Source organism: Nelumbo nucifera, chromosome 5, assembly GCF_055504915.1.
Source record: "Nelumbo nucifera cultivar China Antique chromosome 5, China Antique-T2T, whole genome shotgun sequence".
NCBI lineage: Eukaryota > Viridiplantae > Streptophyta > Magnoliopsida > Proteales > Nelumbonaceae > Nelumbo > Nelumbo nucifera.
The window spans coordinates 7,097,543-7,124,390 of record NC_142653.1 but is presented as its reverse complement, the minus strand read 5'-3'; the positions used below and the strand labels follow the sequence as shown (position 1 = coordinate 7,124,390).

The window sequence follows — 26,848 nt, the reverse complement described above, 5'->3', positions numbered from 1 at the left end:
CCGCCACCTCTGAATGGGCAGAGGCGGCAGCGGGCGGTAGCGGACGACGATGGCGGGTGGTGACCGGCGGCGACGTACGGCAACTCTGATGAATAAATGGCAAGAAGAAGATGATGAACACTGTTTTTGTCCTTTATTGATATTATTTTTAAAAAGTTAACCATTTTTGATTTTTTTTAAATATATTACTTTTTATTGATATTAAACCCCAAAAGTTGCCCATTTATGCTATTACCCCTACATAATATCCCTTACCCGTAACAACTCTTCCATACCCAACGGTTTCACCTCTTACTTCTCTTCGGCCATGGAAGCTTCAACAGGAGCTCCCCGGGTTCCCGTTCCATCTTTTGAACCAGATAAAGAGAAGATCAAGCGAAAGCTCATACAGAAGGGTGTCTTCCCTACTTCCAAAATTGTCCACACGTTGCGGAAGAAAGAAATCCAGAAGTCTATACGAAAGGCGAAGCGCATGGCGGACAAAACCCCGGAAAAACCTCTCCCTGAATCTCAGAAGCGAGCCTTGGTGGAAGAAGCTCACTTTCAAACCTTAGCTCGAGAGTACAGAGCGTTTACGAAGAACTTGAAGGCAAAAAGTGGAGGGAGAAACGGATTATTGATGGTAGGGAATCCATGGGAGGGATTGGAGAGAGTTAGACTGAGAGAACTTGCCAGCGTGAGTAAGGAGTACACCGGAGAGAAGCTTAGAGGGGAGAATTTGCAGGAATTGAGTGAAATTCTTGCCAAGCGGAACCACGACGATTTTCAGTGCCTTTTGGATGACGATATCGAAGAAGGAAGCTGTTTTATTGAGCAGGAAATTCGGTCTCCCACAAAGAGTCGTGGTGGAGATGCAGATACAATTCGGTTTCTCATAAACAGGTTAGCTGGTGTCAATTGATATTGTTAACCTTGGGAAGCATATACACGCATACTCTTTTACACATTGAAAGAAGAATAAGAAAAGTTGACAGCTAAAAGAGTTCTAGAAAAGGTTTGGATGGAAGTCCTTAACATCTCCCAACGTAGATACCCATAAAACTGGTTAGCTCTCAATTTCCTTGATGATTTTTATTATCAGTAACGCTTTTTCGGTAGATTTGATTATTCTATTGGGAAAGAGGTTATTGATGGTTTTGTAGAGTTGACAATAGGTAAAATTTTATTTGGCCCTTGCGGTGCTTGTTGAAATTCACGGTTTCTTTTTTGTACAGTTTAATTAAGATTTTGTGTTTTGTTACCAAGTTACTAATAATTATTTATACGTTAATATATATTTAGTTGTTGTTTCTTGTAGTCTCAGAAATTTAATATGCAACTCTTTTAATTGTTTTCTATGTTTAACACGTGAGTTTTCTTTCTATTATGCCTAAGGAGATCATGTTTCATTCTCTCTCTCTCTCTCTCTCTCAAAACTTAATAAAACATTCATAGAATCTTCTCCTTTGTACCCCAACAAAATTTGTTTGCGTTTCTACTATTTTATATCTATTATTGTTTATGCCAACTAATCAAGCATGTCTAATGAGGAGTTTATTGTGTAGGCTAAGTGCTTCAGACCTTAGTATGCATGACTGGAAATTTTCTAGGTTGATGAACCAGTCAGGGTTGCAGTTTACTGAACGCAATCTACTTAGAATTGTTGAAGGACTTGGGGCTATTGGCAATTGGAAACATGCATTATCTGTTGTGGAATGGGTGTACAATTCTAAGGAACACAGACATCATAAAAGCAGGTACTTTTTTTTTTTTTTTCAATTCATGTTTTGAGTTCATGGTAAAAAAAAAGAGAACTCCAAGAACGAATTATTTGTTGGACACGGGGTTGTTTTCTATTTTTCTCTTACTCCATTTTGTTTTCTTCATTTCTTCCTCTTCTTAGTCTTTTTTTTTTTTTTTTCGGGGTGGGGGGTTGGAGTTTAACTATAATGAATTGTATCAATGAAGAAGAAAGCATGTTTGCATTAGAAGGTGCACACAGATGAGGAGTAAGTATAGAACCATCTCTCACCAAAGTAAAGAAGCTAAGGCATATATCTGTTGGTAGACAATAGTATCTTTCCTGCAACAGATCCTTAACCCAACCATAATCTAATTCAGATTTTCCCTAATTTTGTTGTGGTAACAAGCAAGGGCCCTTGATCTGTGTCATTACAGAGAACTAATATGTGTGCCTTGGTAGACTGCTTCTTCAAAGAGGCTGCTGGAAACCTAAAAGGGTATTCTGTCCATATTGAGGTGCTTCTAATTATGTACAGGATGGGTTGCCAGACAAACTGTTATCAAGCTGTAACTTAACCATCTCCACAATCTAAGGCAAAAAATGGGGTTTAATGAGGAACTCTAGGGGGAAAACTGAAAATTCTCAAAGAGATTGCAATAAATATCACTTAATGAAATGCCTTTGAATTTCCTTCACTACAAATATTCATGAATGAAGAAAGAACGTGTCTTCTCTCAAGGCTTCAAGGTCCAAGAAGGCATTTTCCTTTCTAATATGTGACTGTTCCTTTTCCTCTTAAGTGCCTCTTTGCATACTATGAGATCTATATGGATAGATATATTGGGCTGCTTCCCTATCCTTTTTCTCTGAAGAACATTTCATGTATTTGCACCCAAACAAACATACTGTAAGTGGGATAATAAATTGCTAAAGTTTTTCCTTTCAATGATAGATTCAAAAGACACTTTGTAGAGAAAGAACAGAAAACTTTAGAGACCAAGTATGCTAATTATTTTGAGGTCCTGAGGACGGGAAATATGAATCTCTTAGAGGGCATGTAAGAAAGAAGCAATTTCCTCAATCTCCAAGTGTTGAAGGGTCTAACAAACATAGATTACATGATAAAATTGAGTCTAACTTTAGTCTTGTAAAAACACCACTATCCCTTTAGAGCCAGAGAACCATTTAATGCATGGTAAGGTAATACATAGAGGGCCAACCCCCCACCAAAGACCAGAGCAAAATATTATATGGTTGGCATACCACAGTCAGTGTCTAAATAAATGGAACAAAATAGGAGAAAGATTTGAGAATAACTTTTCATGGTTGACAATCAGAATAATGCAGTCTCAATTTGTTCTCCTCTCAGGTGATTTCTTGTCACCTTTCTTTTACTTTAATGAATTTTATTTTTACTATATAAAAGCAGTCTTTTGCTGTTCCATTTACTGGAGTTCATCCAGCAACTTCTGTGGATGACTCTGTCCAGGTGCAAGTGGTGTTTTTTTTTTAATCAGAAAAGAAAAAATAAATTTATTAATTATAATGAGATATACTACAACTGATGGGAATTCCATCCGCCCAAGCAACACCAGATAACAAATTTTCCCATGTCAATTCCCTGCTTTGCTAATACATCTGCCATTTCATTTGCTGTTCTCCTCACCCATCTAATAGATGAAATAAGCCTCCTTGCAAAAAAGTCTATTTCCCTGAAAGCATGTCCGTAGGGCCAAGGTGCAAAATTATCTTGCCTGGTCCATGAAATGATCAATTGTGTATCCCTTTCGACTTCCAAGTCTCTGACACCCATCTGCTCTGCCAATCTCAATCCTTTTGGTAGGGCCCAAATCTTAGCCTTTGCTAAGTTTCCAATACCAATTGGACCTGAATACAAAGCCACCACTCCACCTATTCCTGCCCTCCCTGGATTGCCCTTTGAGTTTGGGCTGCCATCAAAGTTAAGCTTTAGCCTATTTACAGCTGGAGGTTGCCAGTCCATCCTCAAGTTTTCCTTGAATCTATCCGTTTGTGCCATTTCGGCCCAAGCTCTTAAAACATCATTAGTTGAATACTCCCGGTATTTGCAGAAAGTGGTGATCCAAAATGCTATTTGCAGAAAGTGCCATGCTCCTATGAGTGGGGAGACTGCATTAGTTCTCAATGAGCACTGAGCATCTCCTTATTCTTTTAAGGTCTATTTTAACTTCTCTTAACCTATATTATATCTTTTAATCTTTTTTACCATGGTGCTTTATAATGAGTTCTATATCCTAATCCTTGCTGTAAACAAATACCTTGATCCTCAATTTGTCCCAACATTTTTTTCTTGTTTCTCTTCAGATTATGTATTTTGAATTTTTGGTGAGAGAGTTGATGGCTTTTCCATTCATACTGACATGTATAGGAAGATATTAGGATTTTCTGGCTCAAAGAATCCTCTAATGCATGTTTAAGCAGTTACTGTCACTTGAAGTAGTGCCTCATCACCTTTTTTAATAGTTAATAACACGCTTCAAACAACCATGGGGAAGGCTTCATTTTTTTCTCTAACAACTAACATTGACCTCCTTTCTTTCTATCCTCAATGCTGTGACTTAAGTGGTGACTATAAGTTATTAACTTATTCTTTGTGTGATAAAGTGCTATTAATTCAAATATTCTTAGGGGCATTTATATACTGTTTTGTTTTTTTTTCCGTTTTTTTTCTAAGTTGTATCGTAGTTGATTCTAATATCACCCAACAAGCTGTTGGCACCTCTTCTTCCTGCTACAATTGATTTTACTTTGGGTTGGATACCTATTGATGGTATTTGAATCTTGATGTCTACTTCGTATTAAATTCTTTATTAAATTGTATGAAATTATGAATTATGTTAAGCATGATGATTTTCGTTTTTGTCATTTTTTTCTAAGATTACTTCTAAGTGTATTTAACTAGGAAGCACTGAAAAATTAACTACTATCGTATTTCTCATCCTGTCTACAGGTTGTTCAGAGAAAGCATGATAGTCATCTGACAAAGGTTGTGCTTATTGCAGGTTTGTTTACACAAAACTCTTGGCAGTTCTTGGGAAAGCAAGGAGACCAAGTGAAGCTCTTCGCATTTTCAATCTTATGCACGTAAAGTTCATGAGAATTTGTGCCTTTTTGTCTATATTTTGAAAGTGTTCTGCGTTTTTACTTGGTTTTTCTTTTTGGGTTCTAACTCTAATAATAACTATTCAGGAGGACAGCCATATATATCCTGATATGCCTGCATACCACAGTATTGCTGTTACACTTGGTCAAGCTGGTCTTCTGAAAGAACTTTTGAACATTATTGAGAGCATGAGGCTAAAACCATCCAAAAGAACTAAAAATATGCGCAACAAAAACTGGGACCCACGCCTTGAACCTGATATTGTTGTATTCAATGCTGTAAGAAAACACTGCAGTATCCTCACTTAATTATCAAGACCGTAATTGATATACACATTAGCTCAATTAATTAATTTCTTCCAAAATGGTTGCTAGGTATTGAATGCTTGTGTTCCATCCCATCAGTGGAAAGGAGTATATTGGGTGCTGGAGCAGATGAGGAGAAGTGGCCTGAAACCTAATGGAGCAACGTATGGACTTGCAATGGAGGTAAGCCACAGATCAGTTTTCAGAATTGAATACTTCAGTCCTTATATTCTACTCCATCAAAGATAAACCAATGACTAGTTTTAGCCTAATTTTAGTTTGAGGCTTCTCACAAGATAACATCTCATGTCTGGTTGCACCCACAGCCTCTCATCTTATTGTAGTTTGGGCTTTTCTATTTTGTATATTGGAATCCAACCTGTGACATCTTTGATTTATATCTTGTGTTGAGACTCTTTTCCAGTTTATTTAGGCTCAGTTTGGGAAGAGTATAGATACAATTTTGTAGAGTGCAAAACCTTGTATTTTGTATTATTTTGTATGTATTTGTACTGTATATATTTGCATTTGTACTCCTTCCAAACTGAGCCTTAAAGGCATATATAGATCCTAAATAGCATAAAGTATTCCTTTTCTGCAAGACATAATCTATCCTCAAAATATACATGTATTCAAGTCTTAGAGGAGGTGCTTGTTGAAAGGTAATGCTGGAATCAGGGAAATATGACCTTGTTCATGAGTTCTTTGGAAAAATGAGAAGAAGTGGGGAAACTCCAAAAGCCCTCACATACAGAGGTAATTATATTTTCACTATTTCAGTAATTGGCTTTATATTTGTTGTCATTTACATATTAACAGATTTATCATTTGCAGTTCTTGTTAGGGCCTTCTGGAAGGAAGATAAAGTGAATGAAGCGCTTGTAGCAGTCAGTGATATGGAACAAAGGGGAGTGGTTGGGACGGCTAGTGTGTATTATGAATTAGCTTGTTGCCTTTGCAACAAGGGGAGGTGGCAAGAAGCTATGGTGATGGTATGTACCATATGAATAAATCTCTGTGATTGGAATTTGAAAGCATGAAAGCTGGTTAATGCAAGAGCATTGTTGGTTAGGGTGCTCTAATTTTCTCTATTTTTTTTTTCTTTTTCATGAGTGTGCAAAGTGGTTAAAAGAATATATAGTTTTTTAGATTCTCAGTTCAGTTGAAGTTTCCTTGGCCACAAATTCTCTTTCTCTCTCTCTCTCTCTCTCTCACACACACACACACACACACACATCTGCTAGGATTACTCCAGTGTTATCACCACTGATGCTCCCACAGTTGTGTTGCTGGTAGCCTGGTTGCTGGCACTGAGGAAGATAACTTTGTGCATCCCCAAGAAGAGCAGTTGGGGTTACTTGAACTAGTGGTAGTATTTTTTTTTTTGATCAGCAAAAGAGAATTTTATTTGAAATTAGGTTTACAATAAGGTTTTACAGCTTTGTGTATGGGATTAAATTTCAAAATTCTTTATTTGTGTCCATGTTCGAATATTCATATTGTAATGTTATGAAGGAGTGTGGGTACTTTGGGAGGAAAACTTGTATCAAGTACCACTAATACTATCAACTATCAACCTCATCATGGCTTTGTTTTATAACTTGGACAATTGTAGTGTTACTATAAAGCATCTCTCTTGTTAGTGAGAGGTAGAGTAGTTGTAGTTTGTTAGTCCTATCATTTTCTCACTCTTCTAATTTTCTTCTATTTTTCTCTATTCTCTCAACTTATTCACAACTAAAAGATTCTAAGAGTGAGGTTAATGATGGGATCTGTTAGTTAAATTCTTTTGTGTCTTTATCATCTATTTTTTCTCTTTTGCTACAGTTCTTGCTTATTATTCTTGTCATCCTTCATTAACTTAGTATTCTTTATGCATTTTGGATTCCTGCCTGTGGTTAACTTGTGGTGTGTCTTCTTTCCCTTTCTTTTTATAATCAGCTAGTCTTTCATTTGTTGAAAGCATTTTAGATTCCTGTTTCTGTTGCATCCAAGAGGAGAGAATGGGTTCTGTTTCTTTTCAATGGTTGTTTTAGTTGGTTGATGGCATTTTATAGTGTACACTTCTTTGTGTGTTTCCTGCAACAGTATTCTTTGTTCCACGTACATGTTCATTGAAATAACTAAGGGGCTACAAGTTTGGGTTAAGGGAGAATTTTTGTCTTGTCAAAGTACTGTTGTTTTTAGTTGTTCTCACGTTGTCATTGAAGTGCTATTGTTCCTAGTTGTTTTTGTGTTGTCACTAGGGTACTGTCGTTTTTAGTTGTTTTTGTGTTGTCATTTGGGGTAATTGATATGTTGTCTATTCTTCCTCATATGAGAGTTGTTGTGGACCTGTGGTTTGATCTCTGTTAAGTTGGTAGCGCACTGTTATGATTAGGGAATGTGCCAAAAAGTGGACTTTAATGATAGCTAGTGTCTTGAGTAAGAGCTGTGGTCACCCATGAGTATCGTGATGGTCATCTCTTGGGTAAGTGTTGTGAGCCTCCATGAGTTCCATCTAATAAATTGAAAACTTGTCTTTACATGGATAAGAGCCAAGAGGTCCAAGTTGAGTATAATCAAATTGATTGGATTCCCATTGGTGGTACAAGTACTAGTTTCTGTCAAACTGGAATCATAAAGTTGCCTTGTTTGAGAGAAGCTATGGAAAATCTCTGAAATTACATGATTTCTTTCTAGTCAAATACTCAATTGAAGGGAAGTGTTAGAACATATTTACATTGTAACGTGTACGAGGAAGAGGGCACCCAAGGAAAAAAATATATTTAGGGACTTGAGTGTAAGATCCCATTAGGTGTCTGTTTTGTAATTTGGGCATATCTAGTGTTAACATAAAGCATCTCTCTCACTAGAGAATGTTGGATGTGATATTTTTTGCCATAATGTTTTCTCTTCTCTCTTCTCTGACCTTATGACAATGAGAGTCTAAGCCAGCTGTATTTGAGACAGTTCCTGTTTTTCTTTTTTGATAGGAAACGGTAACTTTCATTAGATAAAACCATAAGAAACAACTGTCACTTTCCAAAGTAAAAGGTGACCCCTGAATAACAAAAATCTTACAACACTGCACAAAACAAAAACTCCCGATTCACCCCCTGTTTTGCTAGGTAGTCAGCTAAAGCATTTGCTGACCTCCTAGACCAATACACTTTTGCATCCAGCTCCATTGTGAGGCTCAATAATTCCCTTACCTGTTGTCTAGGGTCCACGTTCCCAAACTGTTTGATTGTAGCCATCCTACTACTAATTTTGAATCTCCCTCCACTTCCAATTGTTGGAAACCCAATTGCTTGGCCCATCTGAGCCCCTGGAGGAGCACCAAAACTTCAGCTCTAAGCGAGTCCCCCACACCTATTGGGCCAAAATACAGAGCTAGGATTTTTCCTTCCGCATCTCTAAACACACCCCCTATTCCAGAAGGTCCGGGGTTCCCAATAGAGCTGCCATCAAAGTTCAGTTTGACATGACACTGCAAAGGAGGGGACCAAACTTCTTGTATGGTAGGTGATGAAGTAGAAGATCTTGCTAAAATATTCCAGCCTCTAATCAAATCATCTGTAGAGACATCCTTGAACAATTCAAGAGTTTTCAGCCAATGTACTGCCTTGATGGTGATCCCTTCAATAACTTCAGGAGCCTATTTTTCTTTCCCTTGGAAAATCCTATTGTTTCTCTCTTCCCATACTGCCCACAAGATAGCTGCCCTCGTTGTTCTCCACATCACCCTTCCTTTCTTCTTTGGTTGTCGGAAAAAGCTAGGGTCAAATAAATCCGCTACACTTGTGGGAGGATTCCACCTACAATCAAAGAGAGAGGAGAACCAATCCCAATTCCACCTACAGTTCCTGGTTTTTCTGCATCTCAGACACTGAAATTGGGTCTACTCCCACTGAACATTGTGTATGATTTGTCTTTTAGGTGTATAAATTAGATTTTTTGCTAGAATCACCAGCGAAGTGGTTGCATAAATATGCATTTTGGCCTGAATTTCCAGCCAACGCTATGGTTTATAGAAGGAAAGCTGGGTTCAAGGCCCAGATGCCACATTGATCAAGGTCTTTATTATAAAGGGCCTTGAAGTTCATAAAAGAAACACCAAATAGTGGACTGATTTTTTTTTTCATTTTCTTATAGTGATTGGAAACAGAAATTAAGAATAAAACACACATGTGATCCTCAATATAAATCCAACCCCTTAAGCAAGACAGAATGCAGTGAATAAAAAACTTAAATATGGAAACAGATTGGACCTCATAGTAAATCGTAAGATAAAAGGATTATTGGTAAAAAAATCAGATTTGTTCACTTCCTCTGTACTGACCATAGAATTGGCTGATTATTAAAAACCTATTGTTTCTATTGTTAGAAAACAACATTGGAGATGGAAAATTTTCTACAATTGTTAGATTTTTTTTTGGTGTTTATTGAGCAACAGTTTCCAGCTAGATGAGATATATATTACTGGTTGATTTTCACTTAGAAATTTATTCGCCTTTCAGTTGGGGATTTGGGGATAATTGATTGTTTTAGTTTTAGTTGGAGATGGTCGGTAGAACCATTTCATCTTGGACATATTTGATTATACGTATATATTGGATCAATAACAGAGAATTTCTTTTAGAAATGAAATAAGCATGAGGCAAAATGAAGATATAATAAGATGGACTTCTCAGGCCCAGAGGATCAGACCCGCAAAGAAAGAGGCTATAACACTCCAAGCATGACATAAAAAAACCTATGCAACGTCAAAAAGCACCTTATCAACTAATCCTGGACAGCCAACACTCGATGTAATTTGCTCCTGTGTATGCCTCTCCTAGCCAAACTTTCAACAAAAAAGGGTGATCTTTGGATCCTCATCTAACAACTAGCCTTCACCTAGTCACGATCAAGGGAAACATCAAAGCGAGCCTTCAAGCAAAGACATGATCTCCACTCTAATAAAGTTCCTTTAGTTTATATCATCATCATCATCTAAGCCTTGTCCCAACTATTTGAGTTCCTTTATATGCAATTCATTTTTTTGGCTGATTTCAATGGAGATTGTGATGGTGACCATTTTGGAGAACCATCTTGCCTTAATTAACTGGGATGTTGAGCCATTTGAACTAACATATACCATTTTGAGTTAGCTGCTTTACATCATGGTTTATGGCTATCCGTCTGTTACTAAGTTTTGCTAAACCAGGAAACTCATTCTTCCTAAACATGATGCAGGTTGATAAGATGAAAAAGCTTTCTCTTACTAAACCTTTGGAGGTAGCCTTCACTGGAATGATCTTGTCCTGTATGGATGGTGGACATGTGGAGGACTGCATATCTATTTTTGAACACATGAAAGAACACTGTGCTCCTAATATTGGGACAATAAATGCAATGTTGAAAGTTTATGGGCACAGCGATATGTTCTCAAAAGCTAAAGAGTTGTTTGAAGAAGCCAAGGGAACCAAATCTCTGTTTACTACCTATCCTGATAATGGTGGCGCTTTCCTTACTCCAGATGTACATACATATAGCTCAATACTTGAGGCATCAGCTAGTGCACATCAGTGGGAATACTTTGAGTATGTATACAAGGAGATGGCTTTCTCTGGGTACCAGTTGAATCAAGACAAACATGGATGGCTACTTGTGGAAGCTTCTAGAGCTGGAAAGGTAGATAATACGTCTATTTCCTGTTCATTTGCAGTATGGTAGGCCCTGTTTCAGTTGTCTTGAATTTCTTTTTTTTTGTTTGGATGCTTAGGCCACACATAACGCAGGAAGTTGATTAAGCATTGTAACTATGGTACATTGGCTACGTTTAATAGTTAATATCTGTATACTTTTTCTTAACATCTCTCATTTTTCTTCATTTTACCCGTGTTCTTGTGTGCTGAATGAAATATTGGAGTTATTATTTCTCACCGAGGCAGATCTTACTATTTTTTTAAATTCTTTTTTCTTCACCCCTTTTGTTGTTGTCATTATGTGAATGTGCATGTCTTTGTCTGTTTGTGTTTGCACGTGTGTGCTTGGGGGTGTTTGCATAGATACTGTGCATTAAAAATTTGAAATTATTTCATTCCAATGCCACCTTTATGGAAAGACTGATTCCCTTAGCAATATTTCTCTGGCATTTGGTCTAATCAAGGTATAAATAGAAGAAAAATATACAAATTATTTAATGGCTTTTTTTTTTTTGTTTTTTTCCAGTGGCATTTGTTGGAGCATGCATTTGAAAGAATTCTTGAATCCGGAGAAGTTCCACATCTGTCATTCTTCACTGAAATGGTCTGCCAAGCTACAGCTCAACATAATTATGAGAAGGTTGCTACTATAGTAAACACCATGGCTCATGCCTCATTTCAAGTCAGTGAAAAGCAATGGACAGACCTTTTCAATACAAATAGGGAGAGGATCAGCAGGGTTCAATTGCAGAAATTGTTGGAGACAATACAAAATAGTGATATGATGGCTGAAGCCACCATCTCTAACTTGAAAAGGTCATTGAACACTTTCTGTGGATCAAGGTTACCAAACATGTCAGAATACTTTTTGGAAACGATTTCCACTAGAGATCCTACCTCTGATAAAACACCCTCTGATGATATTGATGGGAAATTGGATGGTAATAAAAGCTGGAAGATGCTGAAACCTTCTGTAGACATGGTGGATAGCCACCCTGATCCTAACAAGGATTTTCCTGACATTGTTAATGGTGATAAATCTGGCTTTTCTGTTCATCATATTACCAGTGACATAGAAGATGATGGTGGTGTAGCTTTGGTACCTGACTTGCTGGGTTATGTTGTCAATGAAGACATAGGAACTGGTCTATACAATAGAGTGGATGATCCAACTGACAATGCATCCTTAAATAAACCTGGTTGGTTTGGCAATAAGAACTCAATATCCATATCACGTTGCAGCTCAGAAGATGACTGTACTGAGGCGGCACTAGACATGCTGATCAACCAGAAAAAAATTGACTACCCTCATGAATCTAACCTGCCATCAGCATCTGAGATACTAGAAGTATGGAGGGTAAGTAGGAGGAGGGACGGTATTTTATTCCCTTTTCAACTAAACTGTAAATAAGTACAAGTTTTTACTTTCTGCCTATGTCATCCGGTGTAGTGATATTGTTCTCATGTTGTGGGTTCCTGTGACAAATGCAAGTGTTTCCATTTTCCATGGTGGGAGAGTGGTCCTTGAGGATGGCTGGCCAATTTTATTTGTAAAAGGCCTTTGATTTTTGGCCTATTTCCATTTGGCACACAGAAGATCTAGCCGCCAAAAGCTGGAATGCTGAAAATACACGAAAAACCCATTTTTGAAAGCTCCAAATGAAGTTTTTAGCGTCTTTCATGGTTTATTCTTGGGTGGAAATACATGGAAAGACGCTCGTTTGCCAAACGTGCTTTGGACTACTTAGATCTTCATGCAAAAGCTCATGCATCTTTTGACTGTTAGAGTTACCAGAAGATCTTCCCAAAAAGATACACCAAATGGGCCCCTGATGTTTTGCTAGGGTCCTATCACATTATTTTTTAACATTCCAAAACATTCAAATCTCCAACTCCCATTACATGCCATATCGGTGACCTTGAAAACCAATACAATACGCCCCATTAGATATGAATGTTGCATAATTGCGAAAAACAAACTTGTCAAAACCATTATTTATATAGGTGGAGGCAAGGCCAGAAACGTAAGTAAATGTACCCTTGGCCCCCCAAAACTTAAGAATCTCACTAAAATGTTAAGGATCACGATGTAACACTCCAATTCCAAACCCTAAAATTTAAAAAAAGTTGTTTATTTTTCTTAAAAAAATCTGTAATAGATCCAAGCCTTTCTGCCCCATTTCTCTCCAAACCCTACCTCATCTATTTCCTATCTCATTTTCCTGTTACCTCCATTACCAAAATCTACTTGCAAGCTTTTTTGGAAACAAAACTTGAACCAAGGCTTACAGTCCAACTCAAAGATCACTTGAAACAAATTTTGTGAAAGTGTGAATATGCAACTTTAACTTTATTCCACTGTCCTCAGAAGGCAAATTGATTACAGAGCAAGCCCTTGGATATTGGAACGTGACATGGGTGGATAGTGCCTTAAAATACTTGTAACTTTATAAGGAGAGACAAATAGGCAGTGGAGATTTATAGAAGATAGGTATGGTTATTTTGCCTTGATGTTGAATTGTTGCTCTAGACATCTTCAACTTGGTGCTCCTTAGAACAAGAGTGAATAGCGATACCAACATTATACATTCAACTGCTTTGAAAAAGAACTGCATAAAAGAACAAAGATAACAAAGTGAGGAAATTTCTCCTAACACAACAGAAGCAATATAAATGCAAAATGGAAATATATTACATTCCACTATTTATACCCCAAGGAATTTGCTATATAGAGTCTAAAGGATTAAAATCTGTTTCAGGCATTCACACATTCCTAAAACGAAAGCAATAATATGGTTTGAGGAAACAACATTCGTACATTGTATGCATACCCCTTTAAACACTAAGAAGGTTAAGTACTAGCATTAAATAGAAAAGGAAGACCATGGAGGCTTCAAATCCTTAAGAGGTGCTGCATTTTGCTCTTCCCTGGCATCAGTTTGTGGGGTTACTTAGGCATGGTCTCAGCTCTTGGCAGGTGCTAGGGGTGCTTATATTTGGGCTATGGTTTTCCTGGATTTATTCTTATTTTTACATCCATAAAATCAATGAAACTTTCAAATATTCATCTGCACTAAGTCTTCGAATGGAAAACCACCACCTGGGTGCAAATAAGAAAGATGTTATGAGATAATGTTATTATAACATATAGAAGAACTGTTTCTTGCTAAACATGAAATTATCTAATTTGGGTAGTTATGTTATCCATTTTTAATAGCATTGTCTGACCCAGACTAGCTAGGAGAGCCAGACAGTCCAACCCTCCACCATGCAGCAAAAGACATCCTATATGGCCTGGATTTCACATTTCTCTGGACCATGAACCTTTAAATACATGAATGTATATTTGGATCTTCACTTATTTTTTATTTCTAAGTTTTGTTTTGTTTTGTTTTTTATGAAATTCCTCTGACCTGGCTGAGCTGCTTTGCAACAAGGACAATTGTATGTTCAAAACACCACCAAGGAGGAAAAATGGACTAATGCCCAAGCTGCATCTTATAACTGGTCTAATGTAGCCCTTTAAGGGAGAATGTCTGGGAGACCACAAGTAAAAGTTCATTTTTTATGAACCAAAACCAAATGTTAGAGTGCCTTCAATTATGCAGCCAAATGACATGCATAAGTGGAGGAGAAAACATTCATCATCATCATCATCATCATCATCATCATCATCTAAGTCTTCCAAACTATATAGGATTGGCTACATGAATCTTGTTTCACCATTCTGTTCTGTTTTTAGCGTCATATCCATTGCTAAATTACCATTCTGTTCTGTTTTTAGTGTCATATCCATTGCTAAATTATGAGTTGAGAAGAAAGCATTGATGATAAAAAATTTAGATACTACAAGTGGAACTTATTAAGAACCCAATTGTTCCTTAAAATTTGTTGTCTCATTATTGGGAAGATCAATGAAGATAAAGAAGAGGTCAGTACAGATGACCCAATAGACTAGGCTCCTCTTTCCTCAAGGAGACTGTAGATTTAAGTACTCACATCTTCATGGAAATGGAATGATATCTAACCTGATCGTTACAATAATTTGATGTTGGAATGTTTGAAGATTATCTTCAGAAAACTGCCATTTAACATTGTTCCACTCCCTCCCAGTGAGTTGTCAGCTTAAACTTTGATGGATGTTCTCTTGGAAACCCAGGGTACCCAAGAGCAAAAAAAGTCTTTATAGACGATGGGGAAGTGATTTTCAGGGTTTACCTGTTTCCTAAGGTGTGGGAACTCTATATGAGCAGAGACACCATGGTTGTCTCAGGGATTGAGGCTCATGTTCTCTCTAGATCTCACTCACATACAGGCAGAGGAGGATTCTCAGGTGCTTATTGGGTGGAAGAGATGGGGATGAAGTCCCCTGGTGCTTTTGCCATTATCATATAGGCTAGACTTCTGGTGCCCAGGTTTATCCTACAATACTGCTGCCCCTCCATTGGGCTCTTCAGGGTTATATGTAAAGCAGTTATTGTAAGCTTTTGGGTTTCTTGCTTCTTCCTCTGTATCAACTTTTCTTGTCTCCTTTCGATCATAAATAAATTATTTTGTTATTGATAAGAAATATTAGCAAATTGCAGATTTGTTCACGTAAACTAATTTGTCTATCATGGATTCAAGGGATTTCACATTATTTAAATAATGCCAAAGAGTTCTTTGGCTATAACAGACATAGGTGGTGGAATCATCTTGTTTTTCAACTCCATTGGGAGTTGTGGGTAGTTTTTAGTCCTTGTAATAGATGTCTGAGTTGAAAAAGGACAAAAAAAAAAAAAAAAAAAACGCAAAAGATCCTTCTTGCTTTTCATTCTCATCTTTTTCATCAATATTCTCTATTAGGTACCAGTATACCACCAGTGGATATGGTAATGATGGGTAGCTTTATGAGCTTCATATTAAGTGATTGGATGAAGCAAAGGGTCTAGTGGTTTGGATGACACTACTTATTGATCTGGACTAAAAGGTACAAAATTATGGATTATATTCATGTTCCAATAAGAGTTACTTGTATAGAAGAGATGCCACTAAATTTAATAGAAGAAGGGAGCATTCCTGCTCTAATAATGCCTGATAGGTGCATTTTCAGATTACAAAGGCTAATTCTTTTAATCTGAAAATGCACCTATCAGGCTAATTCTTGGATGATCAAGAACATGCACTATTGAGTACTGGAGGAATGGAAAGAATCTTCTTGCCGGCAAGGAGATGGAGGAGTGTCATTAAGGTGGAGTCAAAGGAGTTCTTGATGGAAGAGATGTACCGGCAGAAGGAAACTACAGTCAAGTTTCGTAAGGGAGGAAAGGTACTGTTCTTCTGAAGGGGGAGGCAGCTTTTTGGTTTCAATCCTTTCTGGATGGAGCGGCGAATGTAAGTTGGAGAGTCGACTGGAGTGGTAACTTCAAATACTTGACCAAGGAATATTGTGCAGTGAGAAGGAGGAATTCAAAGGGATGGTTTGTATCCTTGGAAGAAAGATTTGACAAAGGGAAGAAGCAGATGATTATAATCCCAGAAGGTAAAAATCGATTGGGGTGGATGAGGTTTGCAGATGAACTCCACAAGATAGTTAGCGAAGGATGGTGGACAAAGAAGGAGAACAGCCCACTGAGAGAGAACAACTTAATGAAGGAAGTAGAAGCATTGGAAGGTATTGGTAGTAAGGAGGAGCTAAAATAAAAGAATAAAGAAGCTGGAAAGGCTAGGGCTTGAAGAACAGTGTGAAAACAGGGATTCTGTAATTTTGTTACTCTATCTGCACCGGAAGCTAAAATCTCTTTAAATGGAGAGAAGGGAGACTGGGAGCGGAGATTAGTTGTAACAGTAAAAAACAAAGTGAAAGATTGGAAAAGAATATTAGAAGACGTAACAAAAAAGCTGGGTATTGGGAGTAGTACTGTTCTCATACCTTTCAATGAGAGAAAAGCTACAACGGATGGGGGGAAGACCAGTGTGGAATTTGATACGCTTGAAATGCAAGAAGGCACTGTGACAATTGGAAAGTGGTTTGAGTGATAATAGCATTCACCTGAAGTTATTGGGAGCGATGCGAGGCATGTTAATCTTGTACAACAAATGGGACTGAGAGCTATCAGTATGAGGATTGCCGGAGTTAAGCCAGTGGCTATTCCAAGATGTTTAAATTTGCTCTGCGATGGTCTTTGGAGTAAGGTGTGGGTGGCGTTGGGAGCTGAATCGACGCTCTGGAATGGGAAAGAGACGAAGGAGGAAGATGATGAAGTGGCTGGATGGGTTACAAGTGGTGAGGATACAGGAGTTAGAAACTCACACATGTAAAATGACGTGGGGGACGGGAAGGAGTTAGGGACATGCAAAGGTGGGACGGTACGAATGCCAAATTTGAATTCAAATCTGGTAGTTAATGCCTTAAACAACGAGTTAATTACTGGGGAAGGTGATCTGAATGGGAAAGACTTGATTAGGGGGTGGGGCCCACCTGGTAGTGGCAAGCCTACTAATAAGTGCTTGAGTGAACTGGTTGGTTCGAAAAGGGAGGGACCATTGGCTTGGGAAACAAGGTCGACTGGAAATATTGACTCACGTGAGACCTTAAAAGTTCACATGGGTTGTGGGACTGTGAGGGTGATAGACAAGAAGGGGCTTATGATGGGCTCCAAGGCAAAATCCTTCGACTGAACACCCAAATCCGAGATTCTCCAGAAGGAAGAAGATGTACTTTGAGGATTCAAGTGAGGAAGAGTGGAGCAGCATTGAGGAAGATGAAGAAAATTCAGGCTCAGAGGAGTCGTCTAGCATCAGAAGTGTGCAGGAACAAGAGAGAAGAGACAGAAAGGAGATCGAAGATCTGAACTTGGAAAGGTTATTTAGGACTCGACTTGGAAGCCAAACAGATAAAGATCAGTTGGAAAAGCAAACGGGGAACCTCATACCCAAGCAAAATAGGGGTACACCACAACGCAAACAGGTAGGAAGGCAGACCAAATGCAAGAGCAGTTGCAGAGGGAGAAGTTAGTGATTGAGAAGCATAACCAGGAGAAAAATATAGAACTACTGTGGATGGGGGTGGATTCCGGTCCCGGTCAAGTCCAACGATGTGCATCGGGAAATGACCAACTAAAAGTTTCAAACTCCTTGGCCGGGGATATGGACTCTGTTGGTGATGCCTACCCTCCCTTGTTTTCATTTGCTTCTATAAACTCCTCAGGTACCTCAGTCCATTTGTTTTCGGGTACTAACAATAGCACTGGTCCTTTCACAGGTGTTCCAGATCCGGAGTTGTATCTCTGTGAGCCCATGGTTGCTAAGAAGGGTAATGGAAAGGAGGGAGAAAAGGATGAAGGAAATAATATTATCATGGGGAGGAAGGAAGGAAGAGGTAGAAATCAAGAGCAAGAAAAGGGGCAAAAGAGAATTGTAGAGAGGAGGATGAAATTACTTTGAAAGAATGGGCTAAAAAGATGGGGTTAAGGATTAATAAGTCAAGGGTGGAGAAGCTAGGCAAGAAGGAAGGTGTTGAAAGAACGAAGAAGAGTAGGAATGAGGAGGTAGGAGAGAAGGCGAGAAATTAATTAGAGGTATGTGAAAGAAGGGGATCTTAGATTAGTGATGATAGGATGAAGATAATGTCGGAGTGTAGGAGGGTTGGGGAGTGCAAGCAAAAGAAAAAGAATTAAGGATGTTGTTAGAAGAGAAAGGCCTGATTTTCTGTTGATCGAAGAATCAAAATTACAAGAAATAGATAGGAGATGGATTAAGAGCATTTGGAAGGGAAGGGGAATTGGATGGGTTCAAGCTCCCTAGTGGGGTGCTTTAGGGGGTATAGTTACTCTGTGGAATGAGGAGTTGGTGGATTGTGTGGAGGAGTTGATCGGAAGATTCTCAGTGTCGATTAAATTAAGGAATGTGGCGGACAACTTTGTTTGTGTTATGACCAACATTTATGGGCCAAATGAGTATAGAGAGAGGAATGAATTGTGGGAGGAGTTGGTAGACATTAGAGGTCTTTGGGAAGGCCCCTGGTGTTTGGGAGGAGATTTTAACGTGATCAGATGTCTAGAGGAGTCCAATAATCCTAGACAGAGGGTTACAACCATGAGGAGACTCAACAGATTTATAGAGACCTTTGAGCTGAAGGAGATAGAGATGGGACAAAAAGTTCACATGGACAAATTGTCAAGAGAATCCTATATATTCAAAAGTGGATAGGTTTCTTGTTACCTCAGATTGGGGGGAGAAGTGGAATGAGATGGCAGGTAGAGTCCTTCCTAGACTCACATTGTATCATTGGCCCATTTGCATTGAAGAAGGATCAAAGGGTGATGGACCAGTCCCATTTAGGTTTGAGAATATGTGGCTTACATTTCTGGAATTTATGCAAAAATTGGAGGAATGGTGGAGGGAGGAGGCACCTAGGGCAAATTGGGAAGGTATAAAATTCCATAGAAAACTTCAAAAATTGAAATTGAAGATCAAAGAATGGAAATTTAATGTGTTTGGGAGAATTGAAGAAAGGAAATCCAGTCTGATTAGTCAAATTGAAGACTTGGACAGTAAGGAAGAGCTAGGCACTTTGATAGAAGGGGAAAGGAATGAGAAACTCAAGGTGAGGAAGGAATTGGACTTGTTATAACTAAGGAAGGAGATTAGTTGGAAACAAAAATCAAGAGTGAAATGGATCAAAGAAGGAGATGGGAACACTAAGTTCTTTCATAGAATTGCAAACGGGAGGAGAAGGAAAAACTTCATTTCTATGCTGGACATGGAGGATGGTTCTATCAGCCAACAAGCAGAAATTTCAAGGGGCTTTGTGAACCATTTTAAATCAATCTATAGGAGGCTAGGAACTACAAGATGGAATCTAGAAGGACTTGAAGGATCTCTTTTGGAAGAAAGATGGAGTATTGTTTTAGAAAAGGAATTCGAGGAAATAGAGGTCAAGGAAGTTATTTTTGCCAATGGATCAACCAAAAGCTCCTGACCCGGATGGTTTCACCATGGCTTTCTACCAAGAAGGTTGGGATTGGATTAAGGAGGATCTCATGAAAGTGTTTGCGGAGTTCTATCATCGAGGGATCATTAACCAAGGTTTGAATGCAACTTTTATTGCTCTGATCCCTAAGAAGACGGGTGCCAATCATCCTAAGGACTTTAGGCCAATCAGTTTAGTGACTAGCCCCTACATAATATTGGCTAAAGTGTTGTCTTTGCAATTGAAAAAGGTTCTTCCCTCAATTATTTCTCAATTCCAAGGGGCATTCATTCAGGAGAGGCAAACTAGTGATCAAATTCTTATTGCCAATGAATGTGTTGAAGACTTTAAGAAATCAGGCAAGAAAGGAATTGTGTGTAAATTGGATTTAGAGAAGGCTTATGATTTTGTGGATTGGAAGTTATTTTTTTTTTGATCAATAACACTTTCATTAACTCATCAAAAGAAGATTTACAATAGGAAGACAAACACACTTATCTTCCAAGAGCAACAAAGAACCTCAAGAAAAGAAAAAAAACAAAGAAAACACACTATAGTTATAGCTTAGCCCAAAAAAGTGAATCCTTTTCTGCCCCTTGTTTAGCTAAACCGTCAGCTAGGAAATTAGCCGATCTTTTAACCCAAAGTATCTTAACTTCCATCTCCCGCACCAACCACTTGAATTTCCTCCTCTCATTATTGTAATTCCATAAGCCATTGTGATCTTTAATCAGCCACCCTATCACCACCTCTGAATCCCCTTCAATTAAGAGTTTCCTGATGTTCAACTCCTTAGCTTTCTGTACTCCTTCCATAACTGCAAAGATCTCAGCTCTAAGGGAGTCACCCACTCCAATTGGGCCTGAGAACATAGCAGAAATGACCCCATTTTCATCCCTAAAAACACCCCCAATCCCCGATTGTCCCGGATTTCCCCTGCTACACCCATCAAAGTTTAGTTTCACGAATCCACTAGGTGGAGGGGTCCAAGCCACACTCATTACTGACTTAATCTGTGTGCAATTTGCAATTTCACCCCACTTCCTCAAAATGTCATCCACAGTGTAATCTATGAAAAGCTCCAAAGATTTCAGCCACTGTACTACCCTAATATGAATGATAGCCCTCAGATCTGTTGCTCCTCTCTGAGCTTCTGAGAATATCCTGGAGTTTCTTTCTTCCCAAAGTGTCCAACATACTGCAACCCTTAGTCCTCTCCACATTGTCCTTCCCCTTTTTATCCACCGCCTAAAAAGAGAAGGGGAAAAAAGGCCTTGCAAGTCTGATGGGGTATTCCAACTACATCCAAATAGGGACAAAGCCCATTCCCAAATTGACCTCGCAAAATGGCAAGACACCAGTAGGTGAAAACCAGTCTCCTCATCCGCTTTACAAAGAACAAACCACTGAGGTGACAAACAAGTATTGGGTCTCTTCTTTTGGAGTAGATCACCAGTGTTGATTCTTTCCAGATAAGCTTCCCAACAAAAACTACCAACCCTAGGAGGTATTGCTCTGCACCAAACCTCATCAACAGGAAAAGGAGGGAAGATAGGACTGGTGGACTGACTTAAGACTTTGAAGAAAGAAGCACAAGAAAAAATGCCGTTGGGAGGTGTCCAAATTCTAGAATCCGCCCTAGTGGGGTCTAAGACAACATTATCAAGAATTGCAATAAGGCTCAAAATATTGTCAAAGTTTGAGTCCCTCAAATCCCTTCTTAGACCCAAGTTCTACCCAATCCCAGAAGTGGAAGAGGACGGGGTGGTAAAAGACGAGATTGGCTCATTTTTCAGATCAGAAAGAGCAAACAAAGAAGGAAACTGATCCTTTAGAGGGGCACTCCCCACCCAGGTTTGTTCCTAGAATTTTATGGAGTTACCGGAATTCAAATCATACCTGATATTAGGGGAGAAAACTGGTAGCAGGTCATGAATGGCTTTCCAAGGAGAATTGCTTGTGGTCCTAGCTCTGATTCCAGCGTCCCATCCATTATGCTCCAGCCCATGAATACTTGCCACTATTTTAGCCCATAACTTCTCCTTCTCCAAGGGGAATCTCCACAACCACTTTCCCAACAAAGTCATATTCCTTCTCCTAATATTCCCAAGCCCCAAACCATCCATTATGTGGATTGGAAGTTTCTAATTGAGATTATGGATAAATGGGACTTTGTCACAAAATGGTGCAAATGGATAAAGGGATGCCTGAAGACATGTCATTTTTCAGTGGTGGTGAATGGGAGAGTAGAGCCGTAGAGGCCTTTTTTAGTGCCTTTAGAGGAGTGAGGCAAGGGGATCCATTGTCCCCATTCCTATTTACTCTCATTGTGGAGGTGTTTAGTAGATTGATTGTGAAAGCGGATGAGGGAGCACTAATAAAGGGATGGAGGATAGGAAGAGATAGGGTTAGGGTGACCCATCTACAATTTGCAGATGACATCATAATTTTCTATGAAAAGGGGGGATAACATGATGCGAGGAATTTGAGATTGTTGGTGAATCTTTTTGAGAGAATGACAAATTTGAAGGTAAATATGAGCAAAAGTGTGGTTTCTGGTATCAATTTGAGTCAAGATGAGATTGAAGACTGGGCTAGGGAATTAGGGTGTACTTCAAGTGGATGGCCATCAAGATATTTGGGGCTACCCTTGGGAGTGGATCCTAGAGTGTTATCCTTTTGGGACTCGGTGGTGGAGAAATTTGAAAGGAAGTTAGTGGGATGGAAGAGGAATTATATCTCCTTGGGAGGTAGAAATGACTCTTATTAAATCCACACTAGCTAATCTTCTAGTTTATTACCTTTCAGTCTTTTGCATGCCTGAATCCATTGTTAAAAGATTTGAAAAAAATAATGAGGGACTTCTTTGGGAGCTTGGGGAGGAGAAGAAAGATCACTTAATTAGATGGGAGGTGGTATGTAGGAGGAAAGAGTGTGGTGGGCTGGGTTTGGGAAGGATGAAGGAAAAAGAACTGGGCTCTATAAGGCAAATGGCTTTGGAGATTTCCAAGGGAGACAAACAAGCTATGGCATAGAGTGGTAGAGAGCATTCATGGGCTTTCAGAGAACAGTTGGGATGCTGGAATATCTAACAGCTTCTAGTGCTTCTCCTTGGAAGGCTATCCACAAAATTCTGCCACACTTCTTGCCTCATACTAGGTATGATACGAACTCTGGAAACAAAATCAGATTTTGGGAGGATCTATGGGTTGGAGAAGCTCCTTTAATGGAGTCTTTTCCTTCTCTGTTTGCTATTTCATATTTCAAAGGTAGACCCATTTCTGAGTTCTTGGTCCATTCCCCTTCTGAATCTGGAACTGGTTGGAATTTGGGTTTGTAGGAATGTGAAGGATTCATAGTTGGATCTTGTGTCACAATTGCTTCTTTTGTTGGATGGTGTTTTTATCAATAATAGCAGAGTGGATAGCCGATTATGGAAGGTAATTCCTCTGGAATGTTGACTTGTGATCATTCTTTAAATTGCTGGTTTCCTCTCATTCACTTCTAATGTCTTTCCCTGTTAAGGAAGTGTGGTGTTGTCCAATCCCCCCTAGGGTGAGTGCTTTTTGTTGGGAGGTTTACCATGGTGCAATTAATACTCATGATTTTTTACAAAGGAGGAGACCTGGATGGCGTCTAGCTCCAAACTGGTGTGTCCTGTGTGAATCAAATGGTGAATATGCTCATAACTTGTTCATTTCCTGTCCTTTTGCTTGTTGTATTTGGGATTGGTTTTTTTTCCTTGTTTGGTTGCAGGTGGAACACTCCACTTAGCTTGGATAAATTGTTTGATCCCTCAACTTTCAGCTTGCCAAGAAAAGGGGAAGAGTACTTTGGAAGTGCACAAGAGCTGTAGTGATCTGGGCATTGTGGGAAGAAAGGAATGAGAGAATTTTTGAGCAGGAGAAAAGAAGTAAACAGGCTCTGATTGAAAGTTTAATGGTAAAGGTGACACATTGGGTGAAGACAACTAAATTGTTTCTTGACTTCACATTTGATGATATTTTAAGACAATGGGGCACAATTGCTGCATCTCCTCAGCTAAGAAGAAGTAAGTGTCAATCTGGAAACCTCCAAGTGATGATTTTTTCAAGTTGAATTTTGATGGGAGTTGTTTTGGTAATCTGGGGCTGCTGGAATGGGAGGGGTGATAAGAAATAGTGAAGGAAAATTGGTGTTCTTGTTTTCTGGGCCCATAGGGTAAGGGGACTCAATGGGTGCAGAACTAAAGGCTGCTGTTTTTGGGGTCCAAAAGGCATGGGAAATAGGGATCAGGAAGTTGTTGATTGAAGGAGATTCGAAGGTGATTATGAGCTGGCTGAAAGATAACAATAAAACTCCATGGTATTTCAGAAATGAGATTTTGAAGCTTAAAAGATTCTCAAAAGACAAGCAGGTGAATGTGTAGTGGATACCTAGATCAGCAAACAGTTTACCTGATCATTTTGCTAAGCAAGGGGTCAATAGAGGGAGTTGTTTTTGGGCTCAGCTGTAAATGTAAGAATATGGTTATGCTATTGTCCTAAGAGTTTGGGGTAGCTGAGGCTACGCATATTGTAATTTTTCTTCCTAAATTAATAAAAGGATTTTTCTGTTGCTGGTCAAAACAAAAAATAAGGCTAATTCTTGGATGGTCCAGGTCAATGAGTTGGTGGGCCTTATGCATGGCATGGAATTATAGAAGAGATGCCACTAAATTTAATGGAAGAAGAGAGCATTCCTGCTCTAATAATGTCTGATAGGTGCAGTTTCAGATTACAAAGTCTAGTTATTGGATGGTCCAGGTCAATGAGTTGGTGGGCCTTATGCATGGTATGGAATGCAAGGTTCAATGTTATGTTATTCATCCAACTAAAATTGATAGTCACCCAATGTTGGTCCTGGCTATCTGGAGTCTTGGGAGGGTGGGATGGATACAGACCTAACCTTTGAAATTTTTTACACACAGTGGCCACTCTCAGACTTAAACAAGCATTCTGACGCTTGTCAGCTTGATATTTTACAATTATACCAAGCAATGGACCCCATTATTCATCCAAGTCAAATGTGAATTTTGTCTAAAACACATTGAAAACTGTAGATAAGAAAATCTTATCTGCACCTAGAGTTATTGGAATAGATAAACTGGTTACTGAAGCTCACCAAGTTAAAAGTTTGAAGGACTTACAAAACTGTTATAATTGAACAGCCAAAGGCTTAAACTTCATCCCATCTGCCACTGCATCCATATAACAAACTATCAAATACTTAAGCTCATGTATCAATTTTTTCCTAGTCATACCAATTCATCAGGTTGAGGGAATAAAAATTATGAAAAATGTGAATAACATTGTCTCCAGTCTAATGACTGACCCACTGATACTGTTGTGTAAAATTGCAACAAGGCTACAATATCTGTATCATATGTTTATGGGTGATTGAGGGTTTTTTTTTGGCAACATAAATGGTTTTGTTTTTTAAAACAAAAATAACTGCCGCATAAATGAAATGACATGTTCAGTAGCATACCTTAAGAACCGGTTCACCCCTGTTGGAGGTAGCAGATTTTTTTGCATTTTCTTGTGCTAATAGCTGTGCACGTGCAGCTTTTCCTGCAGCAGATTTCTCAAATTGCTCTTGCCTGGTTTTTTAGCATATAAATGTTTGAGAGACAGTCAATATTATTCTTACATCCTCTAATATCTCTAATCTTTGTGCTATTATGGACAGAGCGTTAAAGCTCTAAACAAGAGAATCATAACTTAAATCAGAATTCTGAGATGGTGGTAAAAGGCACACAATTATGTCAATATGGTTATGGATTCAGGACTTATCAATCCAGAGACTACATCTATGTAACTTAGAATGGGTGTTCATGATATATTTGGATCTCCAACCAAGGATGGGATAACACTTAAAAGCAATTCCCTGTCCTCATCACCTTTCTAAATGCTTTGAGGTAGCCCATCCCCCCTTCCTAATGTGCCAGCAGATCTCACTTAAATTACAGGGCAATTAATACAAAGAGCAGATGATATATTTGAGAACAAGGCTAGGAGCATCACCGTACTAGAAGACAGCATTTGGTGGCTTTGTTGCTCTTCAGTGTCAGTGAATAAACTCTTTAAGGATGCCTCTATAGTGAATTTTCAGAGGAACCTCACCCATTGTCTTTGTACTACAGGTGTTGGAAGGCCAGTGGATAACTCCTTCGGTGCTAATTGGGTAGGGATCAGGGGTGTTTTTCTTTCCTCTGAAGGTGTAGTTCTGTGGAAGTTTAATGGTCTTATCATAGTAGCAGATGTCTCAAAAGGCTGAGGTGGTTGCAGTCCTAACTGGACTGCAAATTGCCAAAAGACTGGGCATCTCCGCTCCTCTCGTGCTAGGTGATTCAGCCAAAGTTATCAAGTGGATGGGCTTACAGGAGACTGGGATGTGGAGACTCAATCATCTCATGAATGAAGCTCGGGATATTGCAGGTGGATTGCTCTCCTCGTTTCAGTGGATTCCTAGAAGTCTAAATACCTTGGCTGACAGCTTAGCTAAGGCAGGGGTGGGTTAGAACTGAGTTGTATAGTGATCTTTCTCTGCCCTGATTTTGGTAGGGCTCCCACCTCCCTTTTTCTTTGCGTGCATCCTCTCATGTACACGTTTTTCCCTTAATTTACTCTTTCCTCAAAAAAGAGCAGATGATATTAAATTCCCCTTCTTTTCCGAGATTGCGAAAGTCAGGATACCCCCCACCCCACACGCACACACACACACATCGAAGAAAAAAAAGGAAAAGAAGTGTGGGAAGAGGAACCTCGGAACCTTGAGAAGTAGTTGAATACCGAAGGGAACAGGGAGATAAGATTAGACAATAGAAAAACAGTTCTAATTAGGGATTGAGATAGAAGAAACAAATTACCTTCTCTGAGCGGCTTCGGCTGCTTTAGCTCGAGCTTCCTCGGAGGCCAAGCGATCTTCTTCCTCTCTTCTCCGCCTACTCTCCTCAGACTCTCCACCGAAGCAATCAAAGCAAAACCCCATCTCTCTCCCTCTCCCTGTCGTTGAGTTTCACACTCCCTTTGA

At 39.0% G+C, this 26,848-nt stretch overlaps 2 protein-coding genes and 1 long non-coding RNA gene across 5 annotated transcripts; 1 reads left to right on the top strand and 2 right to left on the bottom strand.

Moving 5' to 3' along the window:
- The first annotated feature begins 227 nt into the window (after nt 1-227).
- Nucleotides 228-12,349, top strand: DG1 (Tetratricopeptide repeat (TPR)-like superfamily protein). The gene is made up of 9 exons (XM_010274495.3): nt 228-882; nt 1,545-1,736; nt 4,765-4,846; nt 4,952-5,143; nt 5,240-5,353; nt 5,833-5,926; nt 6,005-6,162; nt 10,391-10,828; nt 11,369-12,349. Exons 1-9 carry the CDS (start codon nt 308-310, stop codon nt 12,251-12,253), a joined length of 2,730 nt encoding a protein of 909 aa, XP_010272797.1. The 5' UTR covers nt 228-307; the 3' UTR covers nt 12,254-12,349.
- A 778-nt stretch (nt 12,350-13,127) lies between these two features.
- LOC104608498 (uncharacterized) lies at nt 13,128-26,819 on the bottom strand. 3 transcript variants are annotated; one of them, XM_010274515.3, is made up of 4 exons: nt 26,685-26,819; nt 25,304-25,415; nt 24,963-25,013; nt 13,128-13,451 (listed from the first exon to the last, which is right to left on the bottom strand). In XM_010274515.3, exons 1-3 carry the CDS (start codon nt 26,804-26,806, stop codon nt 24,999-25,001), a joined length of 249 nt encoding a protein of 82 aa, XP_010272817.1. In that variant the 5' UTR covers nt 26,807-26,819; the 3' UTR covers nt 13,128-13,451; nt 24,963-24,998. The 3 variants fall into 3 exon arrangements, 2 of the variants coding, with proteins under 2 accessions (XP_010272817.1, XP_088744741.1); XR_737105.3 differs by having other exon boundaries at nt 13,340-13,451; nt 24,938-25,013; XM_088888615.1 differs by lacking the exon at nt 24,963-25,013.
- Nucleotides 13,513-16,882, bottom strand: LOC148791206 (uncharacterized). The gene is made up of 2 exons (XR_016076545.1): nt 16,754-16,882; nt 13,513-13,942 (listed from the first exon to the last, which is right to left on the bottom strand). It is a non-coding gene; the product is annotated as an uncharacterized LOC148791206 (long non-coding RNA).
- Nucleotides 26,820-26,848: the final 29 nt, after the last annotated feature.

Bases quoted from the DNA above. Each gene is read 5' to 3' on its own strand.
- DG1 (XM_010274495.3), top strand. From the start codon at position 308: ATGGAAGCTTCAACAGGAGCTCCCCGGGTTCCCGTTCCATCTTTTGAA. The intron at 5,354-5,832 runs GTAAGCCACAGA...GCTTGTTGAAAG, and splicing joins CGTATGGACTTGCAATGGAG to GTAATGCTGGAATCAGGGAA. The intron at 5,927-6,004 runs GTAATTATATTT...TATCATTTGCAG, and splicing joins AAAAGCCCTCACATACAGAG to TTCTTGTTAGGGCCTTCTGG.
- LOC104608498 (XM_088888615.1), bottom strand. From the start codon at position 26,806: ATGGGGTTTTGCTTTGATTGCTTCGGTGGAGAGTCTGAGGAGAGTAGG. The intron at 25,416-26,684 runs GTAATTTGTTTC...CTAAAAAACCAG, and splicing joins GCCGAAGCCGCTCAGAGAAG to GCAAGAGCAATTTGAGAAAT. The intron at 13,452-25,303 runs GTATGCTACTGA...TCTTTTATGCAG, and splicing joins GGGGTGAACCGGTTCTTAAG to TTCTTTTTCAAAGCAGTTGA.